Here is a 21,719-nt window from a genome sequence, read left to right on the forward strand (position 1 = left end):
TGTGTGTGTGTGTTAGGTCTTGTTAGTTCTTACTGATGATGACCTGGAGTCTGTTTTGGGTATCAGTAATTCAATGCACCGTCGGAAACTCCGTCTGGCCATCGAGGACTACAGGGATGCAGAATCAGGACATGGGTGAGACAGAACCACAAATGGACTTTTGAAGCTAGTGAGGATATCTCAGACGTTATGGTTGTCATATTGCAGCCCCTAACCCTTACACAAACTGCTGACATTATTAGATGAGGTAAAACATGATTTGGTTTATTTATGACCATTTCAAATACTGAGGTCCACTTAAAATGTCCTGACAAGTTGGTTTGTTACATGTTTCACTATATTTTAGAGGACGTTTCCAAAGAAGATTAGCAATACACAATTTTTCAAGTTTTAGAACACTTAAACATTTTTGTTTTGAAAGAAATTGATGCTACTGTTCTCCAAAGATGAATTAAATTGATGAAAAATACTGCCAAAAACATTAGTAATGTTTAAAAAAAGATTATTGGCCTATTACAGTTTGAAATACGTGTTTTAGATTTTTAAAAGTCAATCTTTAGCCTATTCATGATGGCAACCCTTGTCAAAAAATCCTAAAGTAGCCTATTTCAGGATTCCAATCGGAATTTATATCATAATATAGAAATTATATTAATTTCTATATTTTAATATTCGGAATGTGATATTCGGAATGTGTTTTTGCGTCCGCTCACGCTGTTTTTCAATTGCTTTCCATTTTTATTACAACTGCATCTCTCATGGGAGCTTTAAAGTGTTGGTCATCATTTACTTGCATTGTATAAGCAAACAGACATGATTTCTCCATTAAAATATTAACATTTTTATTCTGCAGAAGAAAGAAATTCATGCAAGTTTGAGACAACAACAGTGAGTAAGACATGAGAGAATTATCATTGGGATAACTATTCCATTAAATAATAATTACCATGACATGTTTAACAATTACAGTTAATTTTATTTATACAAAATGCACACTACACGAGACCTATATACGTATATAGCACACTTACAAATGTTTACAATATTTGCTGGGCTGGTTTCATCTTTGTAGGTCACCGCACATAGGCCTACTCGTTTCAAAGTGGCCATTTAAAATGTTGTTTGTTGAGATCACATCTCATTTTGAGCGAGCCTCGATCCACTGGATCAACATGAAATTCATAAAATAAATGAATAATAATAATAATAATAAAAGAATCTCATGATATACAGTACTTTACAATAGTTAGCCTAATTCTGGGCAATTAATGCATTGCACTCACAGAAAAGAACCCGGGTGATATTCGAGATGTAAGTGAAGGTGTATAATCTTTATTATGTTAATATGCCAGTTATTTCAGCACTCGACAAACACTTTTCTTATTGTGTTGTAATATCTGGCAAAGTTGAACTTTTAAATAGTATTTCCTAAATACAAAAAACAAACTAGAGAACTGACGTGATAAAGACGTTACATTTCAAACACAGACACGCTGTTTACCAAAAAGACTTTATTTTTCACAACTTTACACATAAATATGTCAATATAGACCCTTTTCACAGACTGTGATGCCACGTTTCCATCTTATTTAGCAGCGTAAATCTGGCAACATTTTTATATGATAATTGTTTTTAAATATTGAGTGTAAGTTTATAACATTATGCTTTGTGTTATATTAGCCTACCCTGGAATTCGTTTAAAAAAATGAATGGCTTTTTATAGAAATTCATTTCCTAATTATACATTTTATTTTTTTAATTGTTTGTTGTTGTGGTAATAATAATAAGTACAGTATATTTATTTGCACATAGCATGATCTGTCCATTGAGATTAATTTAGGAAAATGTTCTTGTAACAAAGTACAAAGGCTTATAGTTTTGACCAATAGGTTGGGCTATTAGCAAATGTATGTGGTATTGTCAGGACAGTGTTGCAATGTCTAAGTTTAATGTCATTACAGATCCTTTTTGGCTTCTTGCAAATTCAAAAAGCTGACACCCAAAATTGCCTCCATAACATTGGATTAACATAGTAACATAACTCATCTCAATTGGTATTATAAACTGGTGTAATAAACAAAATGATGTATGTAACAAAGTCTAATTAATTTGTAGATCAGTGATTCCAAACTAGATCTTTTAAATCACATACTTTATTTCCCAATAGGACTTTTTAATGATTACCAATAGGATAAAATGCCCCTATAGCACTCAGTAAGAATTTAAATAAAATCTTTTAGGATTTTAAAACTTCTTTTTTTTTTTTTTTGCAATTTTCTTATAAATATATATTAGCTTGACATTATTCCATTACAATACGAGTAGGGTTCCATTTCAAATTTCACAATGTCCAATAGGATTCTAAAGATCCTACAGGTTAATCCGATTGTAGCACGGTTAAATGAGGAGGCGGGAACCGGACGAAGCATCAAAGTAATATTTAAATGAAAACTTGAACAAAAAACACAAACATAAACACACACACATGGCAGCTGCGTGTGGTTCTCTCTCTCCTGAACTGCTGCATCCGGCTCGGCCTTATCCCTCTCCTCGGCTGATTAGCCCTCCTCCTCGTCTCACCCCTCCCTCCTTTGCCTCAGGACGGAGAACCCCCAGCATGATGTACATGCCGGCAGACTTTTCCCTACCTCTCGAAACCTGGGAGGGAGACAAGGGGAGGGAAAAGAGGAGAGGGAAAGGGCAAGGTGGATTGACTGAGTGAGAGAGAGAGAAAAAAAATTGCTCGCTGGTTTCCAGACACGCCATCGTCTGGTCCTCGACCATTTCTCTACCCTCTGGTGGATGACAGCCACTCCTCCCCGGGCGGACCAGAGCGAGACCTTCAACCTCTGGCAGATGGAACGCCACTCCGTGTTCTGTCGGCCAGTAGTGAGCCCCTCCGCCCCTACCAGCGGCTCCACTGCTTCAGGTGGCTGGCCGGCAGCAAGCCCCTCCTCCCCTTGCAGATGGCAGTCGTTCCTGCATGTCCAGGTGGCCGGCAGCGACACCTTTGTCCCCCGGCTGATGGCCGCAGCAGCTCCTTTTGGCGGACGGCAGTGGCAAGGACTCCACGACATTCTCTCTCTCTCTCTCTCTCTCTCTCTCTCTCTCTCTCTCTCTCTCCCAAACTGCTGCATTTCTGCTCGGCTGATTAGCCCGATTGGGGTCAGGCCGTGAGTGTGCACGCAATGCCTTCCTCCCTGTCACACCAATATTCCAAAAGGATATTTTGACTAGGGCAAGCCCCATTTTCAGCAGTCATCGCTCCAGTCTACTAAGAAAACACTGTCACCTAATCCTTAATAAATCATTCAAGTGCTATTTTGGTACTCAAATTATAATTTGGTCTTTTACAAAAAAAAGAAAAAAAAGAAAAATGTTTCTTATTATTAGAACAGATAACACATTTTTGCAACTGTACTTATCACCCTGCAGTGCTCGTGTGGTTTCCCACCTCCTGGAGAAAACTAAGGTTGCTGATTGAAGATGTGTTAGTTTGGCCAGCAGGGGGTAATCACTCTGCGGTCTGTGTGGGCCCTAATGAACCAGAGTAGTGATGGGAACACTATATTGTAAAAAGGAACCGTCCTTCTTATGAGATGTTTAACCAAGGTCTGTGGTCATTAAAAAAAATCCCAGGGCACTTCCCCTAAAGAGTAAGGGTGTACCCCGATGTCCTGGACAAATTTCCCCCATTGGCTCTCATCTATCATGGCCTCCTAATAATCCCTACATCACTCTACTCTCCTCTTCACCAATAGCTGGTGTGTGGTGAGTGTTATGGCGCACTATGACTGCCTACGCATCATCCGGGTGGATGCTGCACTGGCAGTGGTAGAGGAGGTTCCCCCTATACTAGGTAAAGCGCTTTGAGTGCCTAGAAAAGTATGATATAAATTTAAGGAATTATTATGATGATTTTTTATTATTATTAATTATGTCTTTCTCTGTTGCTGGGACATTGAGAACTCTTGCATTTCTGAAAAGTATCTTAACACTTGGAATATACAAGATTTAAAAATGGTCAAAAAGAAACACATTTCTCCTGAAATTCATAATTCTTTTAAGAGATTTTTTTTTTTTAAAGTCTAATCCAAAAACTACTGTTTTAAAAGAAGAAAATTACCTTGATTTCACCAGGACAGAGAGAGAAGAGGACCAGGCAGAAGCACAACAACAAGGACACAAGTACATCAGTGTCTCTACTTTAAGAAACACCCCCTCACAGGTCCCAAACTGCCAGCTTTAATGAACAGTACATGCCAACAATGGCTTGCCAGTAGAGGATACTTGGATCAATTTAATGCATTCTTGGTGAATAGAAGCATCAGTTTCTTTCAAGAACAAAAAAAGTTCTTGTTCTAAAGCTTTTGTATGATAGAGAAAAATCACAGATTTTAATCTTCAAGACCAAAAACAGCCAAGACACATTCCTATTAATTTGTGTTGTGTTTGTGTGTGTCAGGCTTTCTAAAGCAGCAGATATGGATCATCACTGGGTTGCTCAGGCATGGCTGACTGATGTTGGTCTCCCTCAATACTCTCAGTTTTTTCACACTCACCTAGTGGACGGGCGTCTCCTGAGTACACTCACATGCACTGACTTAGAAAAACACATGCATGTGTCTAAAAAAGCCCATCAGAAAAGCCTGCTTCTGGGAATACAGCTGCTACACTCTCTCAACTTTGACAAAGAGGTAAACACACACACACACACACACACACACACACACACACACACACACACACACACACACACACACACACACACACACATGTTGTGTTTCCATGTTTTATGGGGACTTTCCATAGACATAATGGTTTTTATACTGTACAAACTTTATATTCTATCCCCTAAACCTAACCCTACCCCTAAACCTAACCCTCACAGAAAACTTTCTGCATTTTTACATTTTCAAAAAACATAATTTAGTATGATTTATAAGCTGTTTTCCTCATGGGGACCGACAAAATGTCCCCACAAGGTCAAAAATTTCGGTTTTACTATCCTTATGGGGACATTTGGTCCCCACAAAGTGATAAATACACGCCACACACACACACACACACACACACACACACACACACACACACACACACACACACACACTTTTAATCCTTACATACATGTTTGCTCAGCTATCTAGACTTCTATTGTTTTTATATAAAGCTAACTTTAATCACTAAACTAAACCTAACCCACACCCTACACCTAATTCTCACAGAAAACTACAAATTAATTGTTTTTCAAAATGAGAACATCCTAAAATTATCCCAAAGAGGTTTTGTCTGATTTTGTTCACTTATGGGTACAAATCGTTCCCCAAACTATAGCAAAGTAAGTCCAGCAAGTCCAGTAAGACACTTCACTTTACCAAGAAGGAACAACAACACTTACATTCACATCAGAAACTGTGGTTTCAGCATTTTACCTTTACAAGGATAATATACAGTATGTGGTACTGGAGTAGAGCTATATGAAAAAGTATGCAATACTGAAATAATTTTTGTGTTGCAGATTCTGCAATCCAAGCGAGCAGAGTGTGAAAATCAAAATGTAGATCCTGTGGTGTGGACTTGTCATCGCATCATCAAATGGATTAAAGAGATTGATTTAAAGGTACTAGAGAGAGAGAGAGAGAGAGAGAGAGAGAGAGAGAGAGAGAGAGAGAGAGAGAGAGAAAGTGGAAGAGAGAGAGCAAAGTATAGTGAGTAGTTCAACCAAAACTCAAAAAGTGCATTTTTAAGAATATCCTGGCCACAAAAGGATCATAAAATGCTCCATATGACTCATGCTCTGTTTTGCAAGACTAATCTAATCTAAAGTGATATGATAGCAATATTAAGGACTATACCTACATTTATTTTGTTATTCAATGAAATTCTTGCCATTCATGCGAACATATTTCTCTTGAGTTGACTCTTTTAAAGAATAATTTGACCTAATTAAAAAAACCAGCCTGAATGATCTGGCCCCAGTGGTTAACACCTTACTGAAGGGAAAGATTTCAGGGGAATAACTAAATACATTTTGGTCTGTTCCTAACTGAAATCTGGCTCTTCTTTATTTTAGAGCATGTCAGACTCAGTCCCCTTTACTTTCAATGTATGAAAAAGAGTGGATATTCTTTAAATATTTTCCATGGAATAATGAAACTAATTTGGTTTTGCATCATTATGAGGGTGAGTAAATAATGGCAGCATTTTAATGTCTGGATGAAACACTTATTTAAGTGTTGGTATATTGTTAAACACAGAAATTAAAAAGTGCGTTTGTGTGTTAATTTAGGAGTTTGCTGACAGCCTAGAAAATAGTGGGGTTCATGGTGCAGTCATGGTGTTGGATCCCTCCTTCAGCTCTGATACCATGGCAACAGCTTTATGTATTCCAAGCAACAAGCAAATGGTGCGCCATCACCTGAATGAAGAGATGAAGGCCCTTGTCAGCGCAGCCAGGTAAGAGAGAGTGGGAGAGAGGCAGAGAAAGATAGAAGTGCTATTGTTAATGGTTAGTATAGTAGTATGTGTTTAACAACACTGCACATCTCTATAAAATGATGTTTCTGTGAATGTATTGTCAAACAAGATAGAGACAGCTCAGTTGAGCAAAGGTCTCAACAGATGTCTGTATCAAACCAGGGCAGGACTCGATCAGGAAGTTGAACCTTTGGGGACCCCACCGACACTACACCAGCAAAGTTCTCTAAGCAGGTCATCACCCATTTGCCATGAGGATCAACAGTCTTTAAGCAGGGTAAAGGTAAAATATTAAACCTAAATTGTACATTTTTAAACCTGTCCCTCACATAAACACCACCATAAAGTGTAATTCCACAAAACCTGTCAAGTACTGCATATCACCTGGGTCATTTTTCACCCAGACATCAAAAATGATATTTTGCATTATTACCAAGCAAAATTGGTAGTATCTTTTGTACTGTTTTTCTTTAAACTCTAATCCTAAATTCTAACGTCCTAAAAATCTCTCAAAGCCTATCATAAAAACTTGTGTAAATGGCTTAGATTTGATCCATCCTCAAATTGTTTTGCACAAACATTCTCTGTGATCTCTTTTCAAGATCTATGCGCTTTATTTCCTACAAGTAATGTTCTCAGGAACAATGTGCCTACAGAAAGTCAGGATTTGTGTTATTGCTTGAATAATTCTTAAAAGTCAAATTCAAAAAGTTCAGTGAACCAATGAATCAGGAATCTGATGGATCCATTTCTTCCAACAGCAGCAGCTTGGTCTCAGCCCAAAGAATTTCACTGGATGGAAGATCAGACACCTGAACAGGTCTGGGTCATTTCCAAGGAATGGACTTCAAGAAGCCTTTCTACAAAGAGAGCATTGCCCAGTTCGACATTTTTCGGCTGCTGAGCTCACAAATGTCTGAGCCCTTTAATCAAAAGTACTGCCGAAAAACAGGACACTTTCTTTGTGTTCCCAAATGGGGTGATGTTGTTTTATGTTTTGATGAAAACTCAATGCAAGTTCACTTTATTCAGAAAACACTCTTGGACTCTCTATTTGCAGTGAAGGTCTTGGCATCATGTTGTAGGCCTTATGTCATTGTTAGTATGGACTGTTAAAAGTGAGACAGTTTAAAAATCATGGAATCCATTTGAAATGGCAAATACACACAATATATTAATCAGTTTTGATCTTAAGAACTTCTCAATGAAAATTGTGTCTACATTAGAAATTCTTGATAAAATGAATATTTTAAAATGTAATGCATTTATTTTAGAAAATAAAAATGTGAGAACATTCGATTTACAACCAGAAAAATACTGTAAACTGTAGTGTATAATGTAGTTGAATATACAATAATTTTGTGGATTTACATATCAACCTATTACTGGTATCAGAGTTTAGATAATCTTGTAGTTAATATTTAATTAACAATCAAGGTCATCTTAAGCTGATGCAAAGTGAATAGCATGAGTATTTTTCTTCACCTTGAGAAGTGTCATTTAACAAATATATTATCCAAAGCAGTAGAGTACACTCACAACACCAAACTGTAAGGTGCTTTAAAACCAACCAAGGGTTAATTCCCATTGCACAAGAACACAATGATAATAGGGTATTTTACCCAATCACATTGCATGATTTTGTATAATATAATGTTTCTTTAAATTTGACAATAAACACATGTTACTTTTTAGTAAATATCATGTATAAATTTAATGTTGTTCAAACCCTATTTGGGTTTCTTTCTTCCATGGAACACAAAAGGAAATGTTAGGCAGAATGTTAAGCCTCAGTTACCATTCACATTTATTGAATCTCAACAAAAGAAAGGTGACTGAGAGGCCACGTTAACACAGCAGCAGAATACGGTTGTCAGTCCTGTTTTGAGTGCTTAATACGGTTGCATTCACACACAGGAGATTGACAACCGCAAATTTTCAGGTTTCACTACTGCATTCTTGCCAAACATGTGCCGTGTGAACGGAACCACATTGGACAACTAGTTGTATGTTATGTCATGTAAAGTGAGAGACAGACAGCAGTGTACACACGTGTGTCTCGTTTGTTTCATGTGGGGTTTCGTTAACTCACGGAGACAGAGAAATTAGCTTTGTCATCTGAAGATTCAGCCGCTGTTTTCCACCAAAGCTACTCGGGGGCACGGACCGAGCGACAAAAAAGCTGCACTCTGCACATGGTTAAGTATGATCTGATGGATGAACTCATGAATCAATTGGATTCATTTATTTAATAACGCGTTGACAATTGTGATAAGACACACTGTTCTGTCGAAGTCTGTTCCATCTATGTTTCCCCTTAGGATAGTGTCAAAGTCTGTCCCCCTGTGTTTCCCCATAAGGTTAGTGTCGAAGTCTGTTCCCCCTATGTTTCCCCTTAGGTTAGTGTTGAAGTCTGTTCCCCCTCTGTTTCCCCTTAGGTTAGTGTTGAAGTCTGTCCCCTTATGCTCCCCTTAAGGTTAGTCTCGAAGTCTGTCCCCTTATGCTTAGTGTCGAAGTCTGTTCCCCCTATGTTTTCCCTTAAGGTTAGTTTTGAAGTCTGTTCCCCTGTGTTTCCAATTAAGTTTAGTCTCGAAGTCTGTCCACCTATGTTTCCCCGTAAGGTTAGTGTCGAAGTCTGTCCCCATATGTTTCCCCTTAAGGTTATTGTCGAAGTCTGTTTCCAATTAAGTTTAGTATTGACGTCTGTTCCCCTATGTTTCCCCTTAAGGTTAGTGTCGAAGTCTGTTCCCCTATGTTTCCAATTAAGGTTTGTGTCGAAGTCTGTTCCCCTATGTTTCCAATTATGGTTAGTGTCGAAGTCTGTTCCCCTATGTTTCTCCTTAGGTTAGTGCCGAAATCTGTCCCCCTATGTTTCCCCTTATGTTAGTGTCGAAGTCTGTTCCCCTATGCTTCCCCTTAGGTTAGTGTCGAAGTCTCTTCCCCTATGTTTCCCCTCAGGTTAGTGTCGAAGTCTGTCCCCATATGTTTCCCCTTAAGGTTATTGTCGAAGTCTGTTTCCAATTAAGTTTAGTCTTGACATCTGTTCCCCTATGTTTCCCCTTAAGGTTAGTGTCGAAGTCTGTTCCCCTATGTTTCCAATTAAGGTTAGTGTCGAAGTCTGTTCACCTATGTTTCCCCGTAAGGTTAGTGTCGAAGACTGTTCCCCTATGTTTCCCCTTAAGGTTAGTGTCGAAGTCTGTCCCCATATGTTTCCCCTTAAGGTTATTGTCGAAGTCTGTTTCCAATTAAGTTTAGTCTTGACGTCTGTTCCCCTATGTTTCCCCTTAAGGTTAGTGTCGAAGTCTGTTCCCCTATGTTTCCCCTTAAGGTTAGTGTCGAAGTCTGTTCCTATGTTTCTCCTTAGGTTAGTGCCGAAATCTGTCTCCCTATGTTTCCCCTTACGTTAGTGTCGAAGTCAGTTCCCCTATGCTTCCCCTTAGGTTAGTGTCGAAGTCTGTTCCCCTATGCTTCCCCTTAGGTTAGTGTCGAAGTCTGTTCCCCTATGTTTCCCCTTAGGTTAGTGTCGAAGTCTGTTCACCCTATGCTTCCCCTTAGGTTAGTGTCGAAGTCTGTTCCTATGTTTCTCCTTAGGTTAGTGCCGAAATCTGTCTCCCTATGTTTCCCCTTACGTTAGTGTCGAAGTCAGTTCCCCTATGCTTCCCCTTAGGTTAGTGTCGAAGTCTGTTCCCCTATGCTTCCCCTTAGGTTAGTGTCGAAGTCTGTTCCCCTATGTTTCCCCTTAGGTTAGTGTCGAAGTCTGTTCACCCTATGCTTCCCCTTAGGTTAGTGTCGAAGTCTGTTCCCCTATGTTTCCAATTAAGGTTTGTGTTGAAGTCTGTTCCCCTATGTTTCCCCTTAAGGTTAGTGTCGAAGTCTGTTCCCCTATGTTTCCAATTAAGGTTTGTGTCATAGTCCGTTCCCCTATGTTTCCAATTAAGATTAGTGTCGAAGTCTGTTCCCTGTTTCTCCTTAGGTTAGTGCCGAAATCTGTCCCCCTATGTTTCCCCTTACGTTAGTGTCGAAGTCTATTCCCCTATGTTTCCCCTTAGGTTATTGTCGAAGTCTGTTCACCCTATGCTTCCCCTTAGGTTAGTGTTGAAGTCTGTTCCCCTATGTTTCCCCTCAGGTTAGTGTCGAAGTCTGTTCCCCCTATGTTTGATGTTTAATGGCGCTGTCGAAGTCTGTTCCCACTACAGACTTCTTACAGTCACTGTCACTATGGTTACAGCAGTTAGAATACAGTTGTTCGTTCATAGAGACATCATTCAAAATGCTACTGTACACTGTTGTATGAACAGGACATTTCACAAATGACACCTGTAAGTAAGTAAATACAGTTGTCAATCCCAAACTCTGACTTTGTGAATGTAGCCAGACATTCTGCAAAACATCTTTTTTGTTCCATAAAAAAGGCCATATGTTTTTGTAACAACATGAAGGTGTGTAAATGATGACTGAATTTTCATTTTTTATGGAACTATTCCTTCAAATTGTATTTGTCCCTTCTACATTTTTGTCCCATTTATCCCAGCACATTAAGACAAATAAAAAATGTTAGGTGTTTCTTTCGTTTATCTGTTTATTGTCTATTGTCGTTAAGTCTTTGTTCTCATTCCAGATCTTTCTAGAACATTTTATTTAGTTCAATCCCTGCAATTTCATACACAGGATTAATAAAGTACTTTATTATACTGAGAAAACTACGTCATTCATATCAGAGCACTCCCTGTTCTGTGGAGTCTATTATAAAAAGTTGCTTGCAATACCTTGAACAACACAGTAATGAGGAAGGACCTTGCCTATAGCATGGACCTTTGTCCGGCATCATTAACACTGCCAAATTCACAACTGCCCATAAAGTAGTTAAATATTGCCGAGCCTTTGTTCCACTCTAAGAATTTATGTGTTTGAGTGAATAATGATTGACATACTGTATTTATGTGGGTGCCATGGACTACCCCAAGTCCTGACTTTGTACAGTGCTGTGGTTTATTAGGCTGATTGTGACCAGGAGGAGGGCGTGGCCGGGCCGTAAGGACGGACGCCTGGCACTGAGTTCTCTAAATTAGTGGGCAGAGAGAGAGAGACAACAGTGTGAGTGTGGAGCTGTGTGTTGTGCGCGCCGGTGACTCGGTGCTGGAAAGCACTTTTATGTTTTGTTTCAGTTGGAAGTGTGTGTTTATTAAAGTCTTCGCAATTGTTCACCCAGTTCCCATTTCCTTCTTTGATAGGGAAGGCAGTGATATGCCACACTGATATTTATGAGATTTCAAACTCTCTGAGAGTCATACAGGGATGTAAATGTTTGTCAGCATCCAAACACATCTAAAGTCATCCTAAAGGTTACCAATTCTATACATCTCATTCAGTATTACTGACATTTCGCAGTGATTACAAATAGATTCCTCCTAGTTCTTTAAAGGATTCTGGGTTCAATACAAGTTACCAAGATTACCACAAACATTAATTTCATCTTGTCCCTCTATTTCATTTCTTTTCTTTTTTTAGAAAAAGCTAAAAATTAAGGATACAGTGAGGCACTTACAATGGAAGTGAATGTGGCCCATTTTTGGAGGGTTTAAAAGCAGAAATGTGAAGCCTATAATTTTATAATAAGTGTATTATTTCAGTTGTAAAAGTTTTAAATTGACATTTTTACAGTAATTTTATGGTTTTTTGACTGCATCATGGCAATAAAGTTGTAAAATTGGCTGTAACTTCAAACAGAAACGTTAGTAAGTGATTTTACCACACTAAAATAATATTTATACGCATATTGTTTACATCTTGTGGCTATACTTTTGATACAGTATTTTAACGTTCAAAAATTGGCCCATATTTACTTCCATTGTAAGTGTCTCACTGTAACACAGATTTCTGCTTTTGTCTTTTAAAGGAGGGGCAAATCAAAATACATTTTTGTGGTTATTAACATTTTGCCACAAATGCTGTTGATTGAGTTTAACTTAAATTGAATATTCAGCATTTCAAAGGAATAATGAAATTAAAATGAAGCCCTGATTGTAAATTACTGTGTTTATGTTTTTATGTAAAATAGAATTTCATCTGAATTATCCATGGATATCATATTCCTTTGTGTCTACCTTTGTTCGTACTGGAATAATTGACCAATTTGTACTGCATTTAAAACTATTTCAATTTCAAAATGTGGTTCTCTATAGTTTTATTTCTATAAGTCAATGTCAAGGCAAAGTACCCCTCAGAACACATGGGCGGGGCAGTTAAGAGCACCAATGTGGCCGTTAAAGAGTTAAATCTGAATTGAAGGGACAGGAAGATGTAGAGACTGTCTCTGATTCACAGTAAGAGCCGTAACAGCTTTATGAAGTTCAAGTTTCGTTAATGTATGTAAAATGCTATTACTTTAATTTTCTTACTTTAATTTGTTTTCCTAAATACAACCTTTAAACGGACTGGGTCTCCAAAAAACGGATCCTGCAAGGAAGTTTTCATGGTAAGGCTCACAACAGGATCGGGGAATCTAAGGTTTGACTCGTTTTCTTGGAGTTTCTCGCGTAGTTTCGTTTTCTCTGCCGCAAATTGTGTGCGCGTGGTTTTCTGGTTTAAATGTATTTCCTGTGTCCCAAACTTGTAATCTTTTCACCAAGAAAATTAGTCACCGTTTTAGATGTGATGATTGTTTGTTTACGTATACCACTGCGCTGTGATTTGTCTTTTTTAAAAATGGAATTATGTAGTGTATACACTAGTCTAGCGTGTGCAATAGATAAGGAAAAAAGCATTTCAGCATATATTATATTATGTTTCCATTGACATTCAGTAAGCAAATAGATACATTTCAGTCGTTAGTGCTCAAGCTGTGTGTGTTTGAACAGTTCACTCAATAATACAATAACCGTCTGAAATTCTGTAACTATGCGCTGCAATTTTATGCTGCACTATTTTGCCTTATCTAATATGACTTCAGTGAGTTTTTGGGAGAGGGGAGGAAATTCCTACCAATCCCAGCACCTCTCCGTGATCTTTTGATCGGTCTGCATGCTTAGACGTGCTCAATAAATTCTATGTTTTGTACCATTCGGTCACACACTTTCTGAAGGAAAGTCTGAAGAAACCGTAAAATTCCAGTCCTGAAGGTCAAGAACTTTCACCTACCTGAAAACTGGTCCATGCATGGAGAACTTACTGACCCAGCAAGACATAAGAATGATGAGTAACTGCCCATTTTTTTCCACACACATCTTAACTTATGAGTCACTGATATGAGTCCTGACTTTTGAGAAGGAAATACAGTACTGTGCAAAATTCGTAGGCACATAAGATGTGTCACAAAAGCATGTGTCTTAAGATGGTTATTTATATCTTCAGCTTTAGTGTGTCAATAGGAAATATAAATGTTAGACTCCCAAACATTATTTTGCAAATAGAAAAGATTAGAATAGAAGAACAGGGAGCCCTGTATCTGATGCCATGGCCCCCACAGAGCACCCCCCCCTCACCACTGAACATCGTGTCTGTCTGAGATTACATAAAGAGACAGAAGCAATTGAGACAACCTAAATAGATAGAAGAACTGTGGCGAATTCTCTAAGAAGCTTAGAACATCCTATCTGCCAACAACCAAGAAAAACTGTATCCAGGTGTACCTTGGAGAATTGGTGCTGTTTTAAAGGCAAAGGTGGTAACACTGAATATTGATTTAGCTTTTTTATGTTTACTCGACTTTGTATGATGTTAATTGATAAATGAAACCTATTTATGGCATTATTTTTGAAGACCTCCTCACTATGCAACATTTTTCACAAGTGCCTAAAACTTTTGCACAGTACTGTAGATGCCATAATAAATCACCTGGCTTTATATGTGCTATTAGAGCATAGATTTGCATCGATCTGAGAGCGGGACGAAAGGAGAAGACCAGGGCTGCATTTCCCAAAATCATTGCAAGCTTAAGTTAATCGTAGAAATCTCTATGATCAATAGCTTGCAATGCTTTTAGGAAATGCAACCCTGGTCAGTTGGCTTGTTGTCAGGCTGGGAGACCATCTTAAACCAGCTAAAACCAGTTAATTTCAACAGGAGTGTGTGACCATTACACAATAATACATTGTCAGTCAGAAAAAAAAAAAATGTAACTGGCTTCTTGGCCTTCACTCTGATGTAAACCCCCTTAGAGAAGGCAGATGAAATTACATTAAAGATTGTGTTCAAGAAAGCTGTGAACTCCATCACTTCACTCGTAAATTAAACTCTTTCTTCCATTTTCATGCACCTGTAACCAAAGCTCAGCTGGAGGTACACCTGCTTAATCTCAAGGCAGGAAGTTGAGCAATTCCAACATGCCTAGTGGTGGGTGTATGTGTGTAGGCAGGCAGTAAATATGCTTTGATAAAAACCTTATCACTGTTTAAGCACAGACCTGGTGACTGTTACACTATTTTCACATAGGTGTTGGGAAAGGCAGTGGCTTTATGGACGGACAGGGGATGGATCGCACTGGAACACCTTAACAACAGCCAATCTGACTGTTCACTCTCTTTTTGAAGTTTGCTTATTTGGCTTCATTCGATTTTCTGTTCACAGATTTGGGAGAGTGAGACATTCCTTTACAGAAAGAAGAAATCTATGTAGGAAAGAAAATTAGAAGTTAAGACAAAGGGAGTATTGACTGCCACAGAAAAAAAAAGATTCAAGCCTTGATCCCTGGTGAGGTTTGGAAGTATGTCCTACAGCGACCAGACCCCACCCAGCCCCAGCAGAGCCAGCGGCAGTAACTCTGGGGCGCAGTATGCTACTGCTGCACTGGGTGTGGGCCTTGTAGCCCTGGGGATCGTCATGATTGTATGGAGCGTGACGCCGTCAGGGTCAGCTGGGAATAGCTCCAGACCAGGCATGGAGTCTAGTCAAGTCCGGGACACTTCGTCCGTGGCTTTCGTGCTGGTCGGAGGAGGTGTTGCCCTGCTGTTGCTTTCTATGTGTCTGAGTATACGGAACAAACAGCGAGCAACCAGGGGGCAGGAAGCCAGCAACACACCCGCAAACGCACAGGAGGGGGCTACGTGAGTAAACTTACTTAAATACACATGCATACACATGTATATGTGCATCTGCTGACAATGCAACTGTTAAAGGGATAGTTCACCCATTAATGATTATTCTCTCATTATTTACCCCATGCTGTCTCAAACTCATATGACTTTCTTCTGCGGAAATCAAACAATGTTTTTTAAAGAATGTACAGTGAGGAAAATAAGTATTTGAACACCCTGCTATTTTGCAAGTTCTCTCACTTAGAAATCATGGAGGGGTCTGAAATTGTCATCGTAGGTGCATGTCCACTGTGAGAGACATAATCTAAAAAAAAAAATCCAGAAATCACAATGTATGATTTTTTAACTATTTATTTGTATGATACAGCTGCAAATAGGTATTTGAACACCTGTCTATCAGATAGAATTCTGACCCTCAAAGACCTGTTAGTCTGCCTTTAAAATGTCCACCTCCACTCCATTTATTATCCTAAATTAGATGCACCTGTTTGAGGTTGTTAGCTGCATAAAGACACCTGTCCACCCCATACAATCAGTAAGAATCCAACTACTGACATGGCCAAGACCAAAGAGCTGTCCAAAGACACTAGAGACAAAATTGTACACCTCCACAAGGCTGGAAAGGGCTACGGGAAATTGCCAAGCAGCTTGGTGAAAAAAGGTCCACTGTTGGAGCAATCATTAGAAAATGGAAGAAGCTAAACATGACTGTCAATCTCCCTCGGACTGGGGCTCCATGCAAGATCTCACCTCGTGTGGTCTCAATGATCCTAAGAAAGGTGAGAAATCAGCCCAGAACTACACGGGAGGAGCTGGTCAATGACCTGAAAAGAGCTGGGACCACCGTTTCCAAGGTTACTGTTGGTAATACACTAAGACGTCATGGTTTGAAATCATGCATGGCACGGAAGGTTCCCCTGCTTAAACCAGCACATGTCAAGGCCCGTCTTAAGTTTGCCAATGACCATTTGGATGATCCAGAGGAGTCATGGGAGAAAGTCATGTGGTCTGATGAGACCAAAATAGAACTTTTGGTCATAATTCCACTAACCGTGTTTGGAGGAAGAAGAATGATGAGTACCATCCCAAGAACACCATCCCTACTGTGAAGCAGGGGGTGGAAGCATCATGCTTTAGGGGTGTTTTTCTGCACATGGGACAGGGCTGACTTCACTGTATTAAGGAGAGGATGACCGGGGCCATGTATTGCGAGATTTTGGGGAACAACCTCCTTCCCTCAGTTAGAGCATTGAAGATGGGTCGAGGCTTGGTCTTCCAACATGACAATGACCCGAAGCACACAGCCAGGATAACCAAGGAGTGGCTCTGTAAGAAGCATATCAAGGTTCTGGCATGGCCTAGCCAGTCTCCAGACCTAAACCCAATAGAGAATCTTTGGAGGGAGCTCAAACTCCGTGTTTCTCAGCGACAGCCCAGAAACCTTACTGATCTAGAGAAGATCTGTGTTAAGGAGTGGGCCAAAATCCCTCCTGCAGTGTGTGCAAACCTGGTGAAAAACTACAGGAAACGTTTGACCTCTGTAATTGCAAACAAAGGCTACTGTACCAAATATTAACATTGATTTTCTCAGGTGTTCAAATACTTATTTGCAGCTGTATCATACAAATAAATAGTTAAAAAATCATACATTGTGATTTCTGGATTTTTTTTTTTTAGATTATGTCTCTCACAGTGGCCATGCACCTACGATGACAATTTCAGACCCCTCCATGATTTCCAAGTGGGAGAACTTGTAAAACAGCAGGGTGTTCAAATACTTATTTTCCTCACTGTATGTTGTGTTTTTGCTCCGCACAATGTAAGCCAATGGGGTCCAAAACTTTCAAGCACCAAAAAAAGACTATAAAAATCATAAAAGTAATCCATACGACTCAAGTGGTTTAATATAAGTCATCTGAAGGGATAGGATTGATAAGTAACCAAAATCTTGACTTCCGGCTGGATTGGAACAGTGCAGGCTTCAAGACGGTGGATGCGGTTGCCAGGTCCTCAGTCCCATTAAAATTATACATCAATACAATTTTACATTTTTACATTTTAGTGTTTATCATGAACCTGTTGGTGATCAGCCCAACTGTGCGTGAAATCTGCAAACCTGGAAATGCTGTGTCTTGTTTGTGTACAGCGCTCTTCGCATGCTTTGTTGAAGTGTGTGAATAAGCTTCTCTCATAAACGCGTTAAGGAGACTGTGGATTGAATTAGTGAATAAGGAGTTTTGTCTGTCTCTTAGCTAAAGCAACCCAATCGTTTCAGATGACATGGATTAAACCACATTTAAACCACAAGTTTTATTGAGTACTTATGCCTTTATGTCCTTTTTGGATCTTGAAAGTTTTGGATCCCATTGACGACTCACCACGCACCCCACCAAGAGCGAACCACATTATAACGACAACCAGAAGGTTACCCGTGTGACTCTACCCTCCCTAACTACCGGGCCAGTTTTGTTGCTTAGGAGACCTGGCTGGAGTCACTGAGCACACCCTGGTTTCAAACTCATGACTTCAGGGGTGATAGTCTGCGTCAATACTTGCTGAGCTACCCAGGCCCACTCGATATCGATTCTTAAATCCAAAATCGATCTTTCACTCAATGTGTAACCCTCTAATACAATGAAAGGAAATCACTCAAGGAAATGCTATGTGACTAAAGTGAATATATTTGGCAACTGGCTGATACGTTTTTAAATTTCACTCACCAGTAATTGTGTAGTTTAGCCGTGAAGTGTTCAAGGACGAGTTCAAGGACGAGTTCAACACATTTGTCATTGAATACTTTCTTTTAATACCCTTTCTGTTCTTTACAGTCAGTTGTTGATCAAACAATCAACATTTGATTCTAATCATGCATCGCACAGATGAGGTAAAGCCATTCGAGTCATTTCTAGTTAACGTGCTCATTTACAGACACTGTTTACAGAAATAACATTTTTTGTTAAAGAGACAGTACCGGTTTTAGCACGTGTTCAACAAATCAGTGTAAATGCTTGCAAATAGTACAAATGATGTAATTTAATAATAAATATGTAAAAAAAAAATATAGGAAATATCTTATTTATTGATTTATTGATTCCTTTATTTGTACTTTTTAAAAAATGAAAAAATGTGACTAATATGATAAAGTAATCAAATATAATTGGTAAAATTAATATTCTCCTAATGTACCATTGATAAAAAGTCCCCTGTATAATTAACAGCATTAGCTGGGAGATAATGTTTTTTATATGTAAGCAAAAGGGACATTATAACTGAAACCAATATAAATAGATATTGAATCGGATCAAATCATAATGGAACCGAGAGCTTGTGAATTAGAATCAAATTGAATCAGGAAATCTGTATCAATAACTAGCTCTATGCCTAGCATTTCCTAATAAGTTCCTCGCAACAAAGTATAATGGATTTTGGATCAACATGAGGATGAGTAAATGATGACAGAATATTCATTTTTGGGTAAAGTATCCCTGTAATGACATCAGTATGAAGGTAAATGTTACATATGGTTGTGTACTTGTATTTATTTTTGCATCTGTGTATGTAGGGCAGAGCAGTTAGCTCAGGGTTACATGGTCCCCAGTTACGAGGAGGTGGTAGAAAGTGGTCAATACCCCATCAGTCAATCCTCTGTGCGGAACAACAGCATCACCCAGCTGCCAGCCTATGAGGAGCTAGAGAAAAATCAACACACCATGGAAGATGGTTCAAACCAGGCACGCAGACACTCTTCCCAAGCTGACCCCAGTACTGGAGCGGGTGTCCGCAGAAAGATTCGTCAAGGTAGCAAGCTGATACCCCTCAAAATTCGTCGCATCAAGTCAGAAAATATGAGAAGGAAGAGCTTAAGCGATGCCCCACAAAGCTATGGATTCACCATTGAACCCCTCACACCACCACCACTGTATGACGATAAACCCCCTCCACTACCTCTGGACACGCCACAATAAGGAGAAGAGTGCCTACCTCTGTTATGAAACACACAAATGCAGAATTGCAGATTCGTACTGCATGTTACTTCTCTCACTGTCTGAGGATTATGGTAGTACCGTAGTAGTGTGTTAATGTAATGGTTGTCTTTGGTTGGTCTGTATCAAATTCCAATAGAAAGGAGAGTCTTCATGATGTCGTCCTTTCTTTGCTGTACATGTCTTGTTTAGCAAACTCAGTTGTCAGATCACAAAGTGTACAATGAAAAAACAAAACTGTCAAACAGCAGCTAAAGAGGATCCTGCAATTGGGTTGAAACTGAACTGGATTTTTGACACCTGTTAACTGAACAACTGCTGGTATTGTTATAGGAAACTTAACAGCCCACAGACCTGCAATGTTATTGGTGATAAACTTGAAATTCAGCATTTGAGCTGTCCAGACCTTTCAAATGGCATCCAAAAGAATTTTCAAAGAGATGTGAAACTGTAAACTGTGAGTCACATCAGCACTGTTGCTTTTTTGCACTAAAGTGTGTGTGTGTGTGTGTGTGTGTGTGTGTGTGTTTGTGTGTGTGTGTGTGTGTGTGTGTAGGGTAAAGGGTTAGTTCACAAAAAAAACAAATCATCTAAAATGGATGACTTTCTTCTGTGCAAAAACAAGTGCTGACGCCATTCAATGTGAATGGTCACTGAGACTGTCAGTACCTTACATTCTACCAAACATTTCAAACAGTCAAACATTGAGGTTGAGTAAATGATGATGAAACATTCTTTTTTGGGTGAAAAATACCTTTAATGTTCTGAGTTTGTGTGTGTATGACTGCTCTTAATATTGGCCTTGTTGCTAGACTGTCAGACTGTGAGGTCAGCATTATGTATATCTGTCCATGGCTTACGACATAGAGAGGCTCTTTGACCCTGCGGCTGCCTGATATATCACTCTCTCACTTGTCTACCTATTTCACTAACTTGTATGCACAAACACTCTTTTCATCCCTTTATTTTTTGTTGAGTAGATTTGTGTAAGGTGAGCTGTGTTTCTCACAGGGCTGCTGTATCATCTTCCTCCAGTAATCAAGCTCCTCGTAATCTCTTTTCACGTACATTGGCTACTTTAAACACTCCAGAGTTTTCACATCGTCATGCAGACTCATCTAGATATGGTTATTACTCAAAACAGTGTTTCCTTTTTGGATGTTTTTTTTATTTAAATTTTTTTGCACTGATGAAACGGCGGTTTAATAGAGAAGTATGTATGGACAAATGTTGCTGAATCTCATTGTGAAATTTAATGATCTGTCTAATGTTTTTTGTGTTGATTTATTCTACTTTGCAATATATTATATTTTGTATTGTAATCTATTATGGTATAACAAATAAAAAGGATTGGTATTTACATATATCTTCTCTTAAATAAAATAATTAAATAAATTATATATATATATATATATATATATATATATATAAATGCCATCACACTGAAAAATAATGTGTGTGTGTGTGTGTGTGTGTGTGTGTGTGTGTGTGTGTGTGTGTGTATGGGAGAGAAAGTTAATTCCATCCTTCAAAGAATTTCATAATTTTAATATGAATAATTGTAATAATAAAATGGCTGTTTGGGACTTGTGGAATTATTTTTATACCATTTAGGTCACCCACAACAGATTGTAAATATAAATATTTGTACTGTAAATGCTTTTAAAGGTGCACACAGTAATTTTTATTATTAACGTACCTCTAATAAGTATAATTTTAAGACTCCAGTCATATCAGTAACTATATTAAAGCTGTTTTATTATACATTGGGAGGGTCTCCTCATGGGGGCTGCCATGTTAGGATCACATGACCAGCTGAATACTTCTTTACTACTTAATCACAGTCACCACTCTGTAATTGGACACTTTAAGTCATGGATTGAATCATGAATCTTGGCTCATTGTGAATGGTGAATTTCTGCTATGGCATCAGTAACTGAGTATCAGTATTTCTTTTGAGTGATACTGCATTCAAATACCACTTAGTGTCAGTGTTAATACAAGACGACAGTCATGAAAAATTGCCGAGTGCAACTTTAATTCACCCTGATCTTTGGAGAGTGAGGGTGACTTGGGTGCTCCATCTAGTCTAACTGTACCACAGTTGTAAAACGGACTTTAATAGTAAAGTGCATAGCAGCCCCTTCATTAGTCATTAGCTATTTGGACAGACTGGGTGAGTACAGTAAATGTTAGTGGACTTTGATTCAGTAGCAAATAAAATGAC

At 38.8% G+C, this 21,719-nt stretch overlaps 2 protein-coding genes across 10 annotated transcripts in view; both read left to right on the forward strand.

Moving 5' to 3' along the window:
* The window catches only part of LOC127631106 (kazrin-A-like), a 52,287-nt gene extending 41,275 nt beyond the window's left edge, over window positions 1-11,012 (forward strand). For 3 of the 7 annotated variants that reach the window (XM_052109092.1, XM_052109088.1, XM_052109093.1), the window contains 6 exons: window positions 17-135; window positions 4,466-4,697; window positions 5,519-5,620; window positions 6,290-6,456; window positions 6,640-6,760; window positions 7,239-11,012. In XM_052109092.1, the coding sequence (XP_051965052.1) occupies window positions 17-135; window positions 4,466-4,697; window positions 5,519-5,620; window positions 6,290-6,456; window positions 6,640-6,760; window positions 7,239-7,397 (900 nt within the window). In that variant the 3' untranslated portion in view covers window positions 7,398-11,012. The remainder of the gene's footprint in view (window positions 1-16; window positions 136-4,465; window positions 4,698-5,518; window positions 5,621-6,289; window positions 6,457-6,639; window positions 6,761-7,238) is intronic. The other 4 variants (XR_007968914.1, XR_007968915.1, XM_052109091.1 and 1 more) reach the window with 4 other exon arrangements.
* A 1,764-nt stretch (window positions 11,013-12,776) lies between these two features.
* LOC127631040 (transmembrane protein 51-like) lies at window positions 12,777-20,833 on the forward strand. Of its 3 annotated transcripts, none has more exons than XM_052108985.1 (3): window positions 12,777-12,984; window positions 14,908-15,518; window positions 19,072-20,833. In XM_052108985.1, exons 2-3 carry the CDS (start codon window positions 15,181-15,183, stop codon window positions 19,472-19,474), a joined length of 741 nt encoding a protein of 246 aa, XP_051964945.1. In that variant the 5' UTR covers window positions 12,777-12,984; window positions 14,908-15,180; the 3' UTR covers window positions 19,475-20,833. The 3 variants fall into 3 exon arrangements, with proteins under 3 accessions (XP_051964945.1, XP_051964944.1, XP_051964946.1); XM_052108984.1 differs by having other exon boundaries at window positions 12,777-12,952; window positions 15,043-15,518; XM_052108986.1 differs by lacking the exon at window positions 12,777-12,984 and having other exon boundaries at window positions 14,515-15,518.
* Window positions 20,834-21,719: the final 886 nt, after the last annotated feature.

Source organism: Xyrauchen texanus, chromosome 37 (assembly GCF_025860055.1).
Source record: "Xyrauchen texanus isolate HMW12.3.18 chromosome 37, RBS_HiC_50CHRs, whole genome shotgun sequence".
NCBI classification, from domain to species: Eukaryota; Metazoa; Chordata; class Actinopteri; order Cypriniformes; family Catostomidae; genus Xyrauchen; species Xyrauchen texanus.